This window comes from Alosa sapidissima, chromosome 3, assembly GCF_018492685.1.
Source record: "Alosa sapidissima isolate fAloSap1 chromosome 3, fAloSap1.pri, whole genome shotgun sequence".
Classification (NCBI taxonomy): domain Eukaryota; kingdom Metazoa; phylum Chordata; class Actinopteri; order Clupeiformes; family Clupeidae; genus Alosa; species Alosa sapidissima.
The window spans coordinates 7,598,092-7,611,368 of NC_055959.1; the positions used below are offsets into that span (position 1 = coordinate 7,598,092).

The following is a 13,277-nucleotide window of genomic DNA, read 5'->3' on the forward strand; positions in this document are numbered from 1 at the left end:
ATTGAAACCGATTTCCAAAGCACCAAAAACCCAGGAACCAATCACAACCGTTTCTCCTAAATGGGGCGAGTTTATGTGATGACAGACAGAGGTATACAGATGGTTATGGTTATGGAATTTAGCAAATGCTTTTGTCCAAAGTGACTTACAAAATAAAAACAATACAGTAACATTAAACAGCCATGCTGATGGCGTTTTTGTTAAATGACATGGAAATGTATTTTTTTTGTAATTGCGTAAACAATGCATTTAAAACCTTTGTTTACAAGAAAGATGTGTTTGTACCAAAAAGATTTGGTAAGAGTTTAATGTACCGGTTTAAGTTTAATTTTACTGCTGGTTACGCCCCTTGTAAATTGGAATAGAAGGAAAGGTCCCCACCATTCTCAATCTCAATAGAGAGTTGAAAATATGTCTTGTGTTAGCCAGGCTATATTGAGTATGATATTTAGAACTAGGCTAGATGTACCGTGAAGCCTATTGGAGACAAATTGCCATTGCGGTACAAAATATGACCGCGGCGCTCAGTGCTGTACATCCTCTCCGCGAAAATAAATCTTGCTCGTCAATTTGTCTCCATCTCCTATCATTCCCTACTCTTATGCTTGTATGTCACTTAATCCAACTGAAGTGAAGAACTAGAGCTGTCTCTCTTCTTCCTTTCTTGTCAAAGGTTTTGGAAAAAGTGGTCTTCAAGCAAGTATGTGACTTTCTTCATCAGAATAATCTACTAGACCCTATGCAGTCTGGTTTCAAGAGTGGTCATTCTACTGAAACTGCTCTTCTGTCTGTGACTGAAGCATTGAGAATAGCTAAATCCTCTGCTCAGTCATCAGTATTAATTCTAGATTTATCTGGGGGGTTGAGTGGCCCCCGGGGACCAAACTAAATTTTTCCGTAAAAGTCTAGTGGGGCTACATGCCCACCAAGTTTCATGTGCCCCGGTGTTTCGGTGTCCCGGGTATCGTTGACCAAATATTCAGTAAGTAGATGACGAAAAAAAAGAAACTTTGACAATCCCTATATGACAGCTACGCTAGCAGCCGTACTCTGATCTGAGATGGAACAGGCTATAACATAATGATCGTATGCATGCAGCAAAATATCAGCAGACACTACTGATTACTTAGGCCTACTAACAGAAATCGAAGAATTCCCACTTGGAGTCATACGGTTTCTCTTTTGATTGACTAGAGAAATTCAGTTTCCAATTGATCTGAAAGCAGTATTAAGGCTTCTTGAACTACTTCATGTTTTATTGCATGCTCATTTGTTTACACTGCTCAGTGATGAATCACTTATAAATTACATATCCTGTCCTTCATCTTCTCATCATTTAGTACCCTATTTGATTTTCAAAAATACAGCAGAAATCAGAAAGTCTGTCTTCTGTGGTTGTGTCCCTTTGCACTTAACCCAAGCTGCAGGGGGACTGTCCCTGCAATTGGTCTCTGTACGTGGATAAATGTTTTTTTTCTTCTTCTAGTGAGCATGACAGGTACCTGGAGTGCACCAGAAATGGAAATGGAAGTTGGTGAACCTGTAAAACTTTCTGGTGTACAATATATCTCTCATATCTCTTTCTTCTCATGTCCCTTTAGGGCAGGGAAGTCAAAGATACTCCTCGGCCACAGCTTTCACTTGGTCTCTTATGGTTGCCCAACTGAAACCCAACAGCGCCACTAATACTGTATCTATAACTTCATTGTGGACCAGGTGCACTACTTTTACAACAAAAACAACTTGCATTTATATTTTCAAGACACCCAAAGCGCTTCACCTCACTAACCCTAATGTGTAGCACCCACCTGGGTGATGCATGGCAGCCATTATGTGCCAGAATGCTCACCGCACCAGCTTGCGAGTGAGGGAATGAATGAACGAGCCAATGGAGGATGATAAGGGGGCCAAATTGAATGAGTCAGGTTGGGAATTTGACCAGGACACCGGGAAACCCTTTGCAATAAGTGCCATGGGAGTTTAGCAGTGGCCTCAATAAGATCATGTCCCCCACCACTGCATTCATGTTGTCAGTTTAATGCTCTGAAATCCCTCAGTATCAACTTTTGCTACAGGATAATTCGCCCCTGCCATATAGAGTATGTTGTTCAGGAATAGGAATAGAGGAACATGATGAAGAATTCAAGGTGTTAGCATATACGGCCTCCAAATCGAAGATCTCAATTTGATAGCATCTGTGGGATGTCGAGTTGGTCTCACGTCTACAAAAAGTTATACCAAAGAAGAAATATTAAAAAAAGGCTGTGCTGAAGACATCTGATGATGCTGAAAATGTTGGCAGAGGTTGAAAGCAAAAATTCTAGAGCGCTCCACTCCTTTTATTTTTTAATTTGGTCCTTCTAATTGGTACTTTTATTGTTATGGTTACGCTTTTTTCTAAAACAACCAATAATAACAATGACAAACAAATGAATGATAATAATAATACTACTGATAATAATGACTATAAATAATGATAATATAGGCCTAATAAATATTTACGTATGTAAGTATTTAAGTATGCCTCTTAAATGGACTAAATACATGATGATTAAAATTTTGATGAATCTTGAATACATGGCCAGCTCAATTCACCAAGAACCTCAGTCTAGACTGAGGGAAGGCTGAGACAACAAATATCAGAGGACTGAAGTAGTCGAGAGGGAGAATAGAGCTGAATCATGGTGCTCTGTCCTCAAGAGGGGGACAACATTTTAGTCTGGCAGTTGCTATTATTGCTATGCTATTGTTATCTTAATGCTGTAAGTTGTTCAGATAGAAAAAAAATGCTTCTGGCTTGTATTTATTTATAAATGTCATTAATCTACATTTTGTCACTTAAATTGAGAGCAATTAGAATACCAGTAGCATAAAGCTGGCATATTAATAAAATCAAAGCTATTATTATACAGGCAGGATTTCATGAAATGGAAACATGAGGTGTGGAGAAAACAGTTTAAATTATACACACAAGGGTGGAAAGATGAGCAAAAGACTCAAGGCATGAAACCTAGGCCTAGATGTAGAGTGGACCTGAAACAAAGTTTTTTCACCATCAGTAGAAGGTGAAATATTTATATTTATGGTGTTTATTAGGCTATTGATCCTTGTGTTAATATCAAGTATTTGAATCAGGTATAGCCTTACGTTTTTCATAGCTAGGTTGGAGTGGACAAAAACAGAAAAACAGTTTTGAAAGGTTTGAAATGTATCCAGAAATTCTGTTGACGGGGGTTACTGAGTTTGATGCTGATGTTTTCCTCTAAAGATCAACCAATTGCAATTTCTAAAACTATGGTTGGTGGAAATTTGGCCTAGGCTACATTTCAAGTAGGCTACCCAGCATTTATGTTTTTAAATTTGAATTCTATATGTGCACTTTTTATTTTCATATAGGTGCTGCTAATCCAACATAATCCTGAGGTAGCCTACACAGGCATCTGGGCCTATGTGGGTATAATGTCAAGCACTGAAACTACACATTTATGGAAGCATAGGCCTATAAAGTATATTGATAGGCTATATGTTACATAGTTTATTAATATTCATGTTTAAATTTAGCCTATAGGTAGGCTATATTTACCTAGCAGTTAGAATAGTCTTTGGTTGATACTTTGACACGTAAGACTTGAAGATTTTGCCCATGCATCTTTCAAATTATGGCCAATAATAGCCCACATTAAAATATAATTTAGGAAAATAATTAGCAATGTGTCAACTGAAAATGTTTTTTCAGCCATTCAGTTAGTTCTGCGAACAGAGATATTGGCCCAAATGAAGTTGAATCGCCCACTGTAGCCTTATTACTGTTTAATGATGGAGTACAGAACAGTTATTTTAACCTAACTAATTAATTGAGAATGTATTATAGTTTGGACTGCCTAGTCGAAGGGTTATATGTATTAACACTGCATATTCTGCAACCAATTCAATTCATCTCTATTAATCGTAGGCACTGAAATAAATCCAACCAAGGCCCTTATCGCATGACAGACAACAGCAAATGCATTTGATAAAAAACTTCCCAGCCTTGCTCACTACGTAACAACTAAAGAATTTTCATCGTGGTTTCTTTGTGTCGTTCCACTGACTGATGTATTCTTTGTCCAGTGAAAATGCAACTGTTAAGGACGTAAGGTCACAATAGCCAATCGTTCTTGTTCTTTCCAGAAAGTAGGTGTAGTCTAAACACCAACACGGTAGTATGATTTCTTTATAATCTCTCAGCAGCACCGCTAGTTTGTTTGGGAGTTGGACGAAGTCACCGAGACAGACTTGTCTCGCTGTAAACGCCGTAACGAAGTTAGTTGACACAAACACAAATTCGACGGAATTGTATTTTCTCGTCAAAGTGTTAGCAATCCACCATCATCTATATAATCTAGTTCGGAATCTGAGTACCATTATGGAGGATAAAAAAGAAGAAGGGGAAGCGGAGATTCAGGAACACGGACCCGAACATTGGTTCTCAAAATGGGAGCGGCAGTGCTTGGCTGAAGCTGAGCAAGGGGAGCCAAGCGAAGAAGAAGCAGATCAAAATCAAGAGAAATTGTGGCACCTTTTCCAGAATTCAGCCACAGCAGTTGCTCAACTTTATAAAGGTCTGAATGGGGATATTAATATCGTGTAACGCTGACGTTAGTTAGAACATTGCTTGTCGCCATTAGTTTGTTTGCAAGATAAACTACCCAGTTACAACACTTAGCTAACTTAGCATATTTTCGCCAAAACAACAGCTGACGTTGGCTGGTTAGCTTGGTTAAATGTTAGCTACCGAGAGCTAACGTGCTATCGTAACATAGCACATCGTATCTTTTGGCTAACGTTAAGCTAAAGTATGCCTCACTTGTATATCGGAGGCCGACTCAGTTTGTCTAGAGAAGTTGACCATGGTTGTTGAACCCAATTAAATGTCTTTACCTAATGTAATTGGTACAATATTAAACGTTATGTAGATAACGTGGTCTAGACCGTGTTTCAGGACACTTTTAAAGATAGTTTTAATCTAAGTAGTTTGCCAGAGATAACGTAAACGTTAGTCCTCTACATTGAGGACAAGGACCGGATTGAGATATTAACGTTAGCTTAGTTAGCGTCCATGTTAGCCAGTGTTCACTCGATACGGTGACTACTTGAGAAGTCTTATGTAAATTGTAAAAACACCTTGTGTTCATACAACGCTGTCTGTCTGCGGACTTAAAGGCCTGTCTACGAAATCTTAAATGTAATGTCAGCTGGTAACTTAGCCACTCTTGCTAACTATCAAGGGTAGCAAGCTAGAAACAAAATGGCGATGGAAACAATAATTACTGCAACACATTCTCTTGTGACATTTCGTGATAGACGTCTCTGTTTCTTGATGGCAGAGTGGGTGAACAACTAATCTCGGATTGGCATCATAAATAAGTCTTATGCACAGATGAATTGTAATTTCACACGTTTTCACTTTTGACAAATCATGAGCCAGTGAAACAACTTGGATTTTGTAACGTTGAGGTCTTTAGCACTGATATTCTAGCTCGCTAATGATGGCTATCTTAAATTACACAAAATGGCGAAGATCAGGGTGAAGCTTGAACTATGATGCACATAGTTATTGATAAAATATGTTAACAGTTTAAGATCGCGGTACACAATTTTAACAGACAATTTTTACGGTTATATCAAATATCTATTGTAAGCTAATGAATAGCCATGTGACCAAAGGACTAACGAAAGATTACATTGCTGGCTATGAAACTAGCTGGCACAGTCATTTCTTTGGTCTAAACTGTTGCTAACTAACTGCGAAATAATTATGAAATGTTGTAATCATGATTATTATTAATGTATTTCAACTCATTGGACGATAAGTTCTGGTTACCCTAGCTACCGAGTTGGCATCTTGCTAACGTCAGCTAACATTAACGTTAGTTTGGTTGATTTAAATGCTGGTTAACCATACGTTCTCAACACTTAAAATCAAGGATCTTAACGTGGATGACTGAACAGTTTCGTCCATTCCGAAAGCTAAAGACGAATAAGGTCTGGTTTCACTACTCTGTGAATTGTCAGATCTGTTATAATAATTATGTGAAATATGTGAAACTGGTGGCAACTTGTTAAACAAAATGGCGCAGAGACATTAACGTTAAGCTAACGCAACCTCGAGTCATTTCAGATGCAAGCTTCTATTTCTGTGACAGTGGCAGTCACAAAAGCCAGCAGTGTGTATTGAACTGATGAAATGGATGTGTACTCTTCTGAAAAGACTTCCAATTCCAATTGCGAAAGGTCTACATATCCATGGACCAAGATATCTCAAGGTATTTGTATTATGTTTGCAGATCGAGTGTGCCACCAGCAGGGAATATCACTCTGGGTCCCCTTTCAAAATGCTGCAACAGCTGTCACCAATTTATATAAAGGTATTTTTTATTTGTCACGTTTCAAAGAACCCTTTTTCACCACAGTTTATGTCTAATCTTGTTGTAATAGGAGCCATCCTTAATCCTTGTATGTGATCGTTGTTTCGTTCCCTTGATGCACAGAAAGCGTGGATGCCCGGCAAAGAAGTTATGACCTAGGAATTCAGATTGGCTATCAGCGACGCAATAAGGATGTTCTGGCCTGGGTCAAAAAGCGCAGGAGAACCATCCGTCGGGAGGATTTGATAAGTTTCCTTTGTGGCAAAGCTCCACCGCCAAGGACTTCCAGAGCTGCGCCCAAACTGACTGTCATGTCCCCAAACCGGGCTTCCTCCACAGACACAGTCTCTTCTGTAGAGGCTGATTTACAACCCTTCCGTGAGGCCATAGCACTACACGGTAAATATTGCAAGCAACGTTGAATGATGGGTATAATCTCCCTAGCCTAGCTGTTTTGAATGTGTGTGTTCTCTATCACTAGTTCTGTGGTCAAGACCAGGCCACAAAGAGGTTTGTTTAGTTACAGTCTCACATGGAACGTATGAAATGTCAGAGGCTGTTTCTGCCAGCTATTTTTGATTTTGGACATGTGGTCACTTTTGTGAACAGCTCAGTTACATGCTTTGCTGGTTATGGAGGCTAACGGCTTCCACACACAGTTGTGTTCAGTCAACGCATGCCAGTGGGTGTTCCCAACGGTAGCTATGCAAATTACTTAAGGGATAAACGTAATTTGATTGGCTGGTGCCGTCTGTTCGCTTGTTCGTAATTTGATTGGCTGGTGCCTTCCGTCGGTGCAGGAAAAGTTGAACTTCTCAACACGTGCAACGGGAGCACAATTCAGTTCGGCAACGGATGACGTAAGCCCATGTAAAGTGAACGGGATGTGTCCACCACTGCAACGCACGCAACTGTGTGTGGGAGCCGTAAGTCACAGGTAGTTTGTGGGCTATCGAAGACCTGAATGCATGAGCAAGTATGGTTATAATATCTTTAAGAGTCACTCCCCAACCCTGTACATAAAAGGCACATGGTCTTCTCAAAACCACCCTTTTAACAGACTTGATATGTTACCCTGTTCAGGAGTTGAACAATTTGATGACGGGTAGCCTATGAGTTGCAACAGACTTGCAACAATGAGACAATGAGTTGCAACAGACTTCCCTTGCTTTAGGTTTGGCTTCACTGTGAAATTGGATAACCTTGCCCTCTAAAATGACTAGACTTACAAGCCACACTGTAGTGGAATAAGACCCTTTAAATTGCAATCATGTCATATTTGGATAAACATCTGATGGCTTGTCAAAAGCACTCATTAAGATATCTGATTAAAACCCAAGCTGGCTGCGATTCTGAAAATAATTTGGCTGAGACTAGTCTGACTTGTTCAGTGTAATTCTTGCCTGGCCTTGAAGAGGTAGGCCTAATTTCAGAAGCGGCTTAAATATTCCCCCTTTTTTAAGCATTAAGCAGACACCTAGTGCAAGTTTCCTGAATATGGATTAGACATAAATGTCATAGACATTTGTTTTCAGTGGATATATTAATTCAAGGTCTTTTTTAGTTTAGGACTAGCTGCTATCCATGTCTAGGAAATGAGCCCTTGATTTACCATGTGGTACTATGCCTAAACGATGGCTTTTAAAAAAATCAGTGAAAAAAACAAAACAAACAGCTGTGAGTAACAAGTGGCAGTTGTAATATTTTTTTAGACAATTTTCCCTCTAAACCTGTAAAATAACAGAGTTACTAAATCGGTATGTAACTGCACTGTCCCTTATACCTGTCTATGTATGTGTGAGAAGTGTACGATCATTTGTTTTTGTATACTGTTCTGGAAAAAAAAGAGGAGTGTTCAAAATTAAAACTGTGCACACAGGACATCCTTCCATACATAGTGAAATGTATACAATCTATTCCTTTTATTTCTTAACTGACAAGCAGTCTAAAAAGTTTTGAAAGTTATTTCACCTTTTAGCCTTTCACCTGGTCCCAAATGACTCGCTGCATACTTATCAGCATCTCCAGTAGTGTTTGCCTTGTGAATGCTCTCTTACACCAACACATAGGCCTAGTAGCTATTAAAAACATATTTAATTAACATCAAGACTAGTTGGAAGGTTTGTCATTGAAGTGTCCAAGATTTAATTAGTTTAGAAATGGGAGGAAAAAACACTGAAACAACTTGCCTCTAAAATATGTATTTTATTCTAATGGATCCAATTGAAAGAATTTCCTGTTTATGTGCAGCCAGCACCAGCCTCATGAGTGTTTATTCTCGAAACCTGTAATATGAAAGCAGTCTTAATGTTGGTGGATATTGTCTTTGTACCAAGCTTTTCCCCCTGTTATTGTTTTTAATATTTGTTTCTGTGTTATTTTAGCAGCTTTTTGTTGTCTGATGGTTACAAAAATAGTTGCCAATTAATTAAATAGGTGCCTTCTAATCAGTTAATTGATTAGTTATTGCAGCCCAAAAGTACCATCATATCACACTTTTCTTTTGAGCTGCTTCATTATCCCACATTTATACATATTCTCTTCTTTGTATTGTGTTAAACAGACCCACTTTTTAAAATGTCTTTGGACTTAACTACAAACAAGTACCTATAGCACTGGTTGAAATGACCCCAAAAGTATGTTTTTGGCAGAATTAGCAGTTGGTTCTAGTATGAATTGGAAATAACCTGAGTCTGTATGTTGAATGTGCAAGATGTGTCAAGATTTCAGCCACATGTAACACTTATATATTTTTTTTGTTAAATGGCTGGTTTAATGTAGAGAACACTGTTTATAGAGGACAGACATCAGCAATGTACTGCAGACTGCATGATTAACATGGACCTTTCAGTCATGTTTTCTGGATGATTGATACTGTACTGTACTTCCATGGACTGATAAAATAATCAGCCAAGGAAATATTTTCTAATTCTCTTTTCACGTTTCCCCATTATTGTTAATTTTCAAAGGGGTCATGCCGCAGGATGTTTTTCTTGTTGAGTTTAGATGTCAATGCAACGCGGGAATCTACCAGGCTTTCCAAAGTGGACTGCTCTCTTCCCTGCCTCTAATGGCCGTACAAAAAAATGTGGTAATAGAGCATTGGCCAATTATAAAAACACATGCTCCCTCGCCCTGTCACATTGTACCACCCATAGCAATCTGAATCAATAAGATGGAGCCATAGTAATCAGCAATTTAGCTATACACCTGGAAGATGCCTAAATATCTTGGCCAGTCAGAGCTAAAAGGCATAGCTGCCTGTTTTTTCCTACAGAGTGTGCTCGAATATCATGAGGAAAATGAGCCAAAATATGAACCCATATTTTTCTGGTACATGTAACCTACGCCTTACATAACAAAAGCATCTCAGGGAATGTTATCATATACTTTTTAAATTATTTTATATCATAAACTTTTCAATTATTTATATTATATGATATAAATTATTGGTGATGGGTGCACTTAGGCTTCAGAAACGCATTAGAGGTTTACTGTCCATGAAACAAGAGGCCAGACTTCATTTGTTTAGTTTGAGCAAGTCCCTCTATGAAGCCATATCACTTGGATTTGGATTTAGACAGATGGTGTCCGGTCCTTCAGTTGAATAGGGCACTGATGAAATGCATATCAAACGTGAAGCAGAATTAGACTGCTGACATTTTAGATAATTATGTCCTTTTCAGTTTTTGCATTTGTGCACTTGTGGATTTGCATAAAGAATTATTTTTTTTCCCCAAAGTGTAATTTCTCTACCTGGCTGTTCCTGTGTGCAGGTCTCAGTGGGGCAATGGCGAGCATTAGTGTGCGCTCCAGCACCCCCGGGTCCCCCACCCACGTCAGCAGCAGCTCTAACCCTGGCCGCCGGAGAAACGGACTGCACGATGTGGACTTGAACACTTTCATATCGGAGGAGATGGCGTTACACCTGGACAACGGCGGCACCAGGAAACGCAGCTCCGCCCAGTGTGCCGATGTAATCACAGACTCCCCCACCCACAAACGTAACCGAATGCTCTGAGCCGCTCGCCTGCTCCCACCATTCCCCACCCCAGCCCTCCAATAAACCCCACCACCACCCCGAGCTCCTGCCGGCTCCCAGTTGCGTACTGTGCTGCTTGGAAAAAAAAACAGAAAAAAAACATGAATAAATAAAAAAAGCCACTTAAATCCCTAAAACTTTTGGTCCCCCCCCTCCCCAATCCCCCCCCACCCCATCAACACACATAAAAGGAAACGAGGGCCATTGAACATCACATATGGGTGAATTCAATAATGATTGCCATACGTTGGACCACTGTAGTAGATACCTCTCGCTGTAAACCAATATCTGTTACCCTCTCTCAGTGCTCAGTGGACACGTCTGTCAGTACTTGATTATTTGAGTGTAGAAATAAGTTTGAGTTCTTAATGCTGCAGGTATTCTTCATATAGGAAATGTATGGGTAACTGATGGCCCCCAGCTGGCTTGGCAGTACCCGTATTGGCTATTTATGCTTCAGCCGTGAAACCAGTTAACCACTGAATGTTCATTTCTTCAGTGCTTTGGTGTCCTTTTTGTACACCTGTTGGCTCCCACCAGATATGCTCACAACCTGCTTTTTTCTGTTTCTATATAATGGCAGTTCATTTGTGAGGACACCAGTACTATTGAACTCAATTGCTTTTTACAACTTGCTAGTCTTATTTAAAGCCGCTGCTGAGTAGGGGTTGGGAAAAAAAAATGAGATGGCACTACACGGCAGTAGTTTTGCTGGTGATAAGTTATCGATACATTGACACCAAGTTTCTACACATTTTTTTTTTTTTTTAGACTGAGGACTGTTTGTATAATTGTATTCACATTATTGCTCTAGTGTATAACATGATGGTGAGTTAATGTATGATTCCCACCCCATGTCTTTCGGGGGTTAAATTGTGGACTGCTGCAAGACTTGCTCAGCTTGTCTGTCACAATTCATGTCCACCTGGGACGACTCCTGATGCTCCTTGCCTCTTAGCAGCCGCCAAGGCTCATACCTGAAGCACTGTTCAGTTCATTTTAATATGGGAGACAGAAACCAACTTAATCCAAGGTTAAATTGCACTCTAGTGTCACCATATTTTCGCTACGATATTGCTGTATCACAGCACAAAAAATGATAAAAGTGCTCTCCAGCCAGTAACTATAAAAGGCCTTTGGGGTATAATGTGAATAAATTATTTTTTACACTGTCCTGAGTCTGGAAAAAATGTGTAGTTATTTGGTGTCAGTGTATCAACAATATTGCAAGCAGAAATAGTGCTTTCTTATTTTTTCTAATCCCACCCCTGTTGCTGAGTTTTTGTTTTTTTTTCTCTTTTGTTCTGTCTGGAACTTGAGGAAGTTGCAATAATGTTGTTGCACTAAAGTCATCTACAGATCCATTTGGCTTTATATCTTTACCATTTTATGCCACTGGATCAAATTGAGACAATGACTATACAAGGCCGTAGGAAGCCGCTCTGTGTATCTAGATCAGTACGTAGAGACGTCATTGCTAAGGTGGCCATGGCAAAAAATAAACAGCTCAGGATTTGAGGCGTTGCGTAAAGAACCATTTTTTTCTGAGCTGTTGGGCAAGCAGAGAGGTGGCGTACTGGGCCTTCCTATCCCTAAGGAAATCTCATGCATACAAATCACGTTTATGCACTTGAAGCAACTCTTAAAACAAAAGATGACTAAGAGAAATCCTTGCATAAACGTGGGCATGAACTTGACTGATGCAGAAACACATGGGTATTAGTATTTTGGTGCACAATGTAGAGGCAGACAGAGGTGACCATGGAATAAATTGTAGTGCATTCAGTAACTGAACCAAGTGGTAAAATGTTGTCAATAGGTACCATCTAAAGCTGGCATTAAACTTGGGCATCTGTTCTTTTGTCCAAGACAAATATATTAATGCCAAAACACACAAGGAGTCCAGTTCTTGGAGAATCTTAGGTTCACCGTTAGCATTACTAAGCACACTTTGTTTCAGCCTGTTTACTGTCATATATAGGCAATGGGGGGACACCCAGGGACAATTATGTAGAAATGTCACTTTATTCTCTTTTTTTTTGCTTGCTTTTTTATTTTAATAAATAAACAAGGAATATCACCAACTAATCTTTAAAAAAAAAAAAATAAGACGACATTTAAATGTATCAATCATTTTCCAGTGTCATTTAACAGGTTGTACTGCAACCAAATATAGAGGCTGGCTAACAACTGATTGTAGAGACAACGACGAAATCAGTCAAGTTAACAGCAGTTTGCCACATTGTTCATGTCTTTTTCAAAAGTTGAGATGAGCATTGTGTTGGAGAAATAAATATTGCGAAATGTTGCCATGTAAAATGTTTCCCTTTTTAAAAGAAGCAGTAGTGTATGGGCTTAAGTTATTAAAGACTTTTCAAATATGCAAAATCATTGTCTTTTGTTGGATGTATGTGTAATGATTTTTTTGGCATGTATTTAAATTGCTTTCTTTTCTAATGTATTGCGGTTATTGTTTTTGCCAACTCTTCTCGGAGAAAAATGGATCAGTTTGTTTCTTGGATTAGTTTACTGTTCTGAATCAAATTATGCCAAAATGAGAGTGATTTTGCCATGATCTGTATCTACAATTAATCATGATATCTCAAAAATGCAACAGCATTTCTTTGGGACAGCCACTTGTTTTTTAACTAGAGCACATTTTTTCTAGTCCACAAGGTGGCAGTCAAGTACCAGGTTGGAGCAGACTCAAGCAAGTTTTTGAAGCTAAATGTAAGTGTTGATCAGCAGTGCTTGGCAGAGAGTGGAATATATTGCCCAAAAAATACTGAACAATCCTGTTTGATGATTTCCTAAATATAGCTATTGTG

At 39.1% G+C, this 13,277-nt stretch overlaps 1 protein-coding gene across 1 annotated transcript; it reads left to right on the plus strand.

The window, feature by feature from the left end:
• The first annotated feature begins 4,135 nt into the window (after positions 1-4,135).
• c3h16orf72 (chromosome 3 C16orf72 homolog) lies at positions 4,136-12,837 on the plus strand. Its single transcript, XM_042086176.1, has 4 exons — positions 4,136-4,601; positions 6,327-6,407; positions 6,531-6,806; positions 10,184-12,837. The coding sequence occupies exons 1-4, from the start codon at positions 4,406-4,408 to the stop codon at positions 10,426-10,428; spliced, it is 798 nt and encodes a 265-aa protein (XP_041942110.1). The 5' UTR covers positions 4,136-4,405; the 3' UTR covers positions 10,429-12,837.
• The last annotated feature ends 440 nt before the right edge of the window (positions 12,838-13,277 follow it).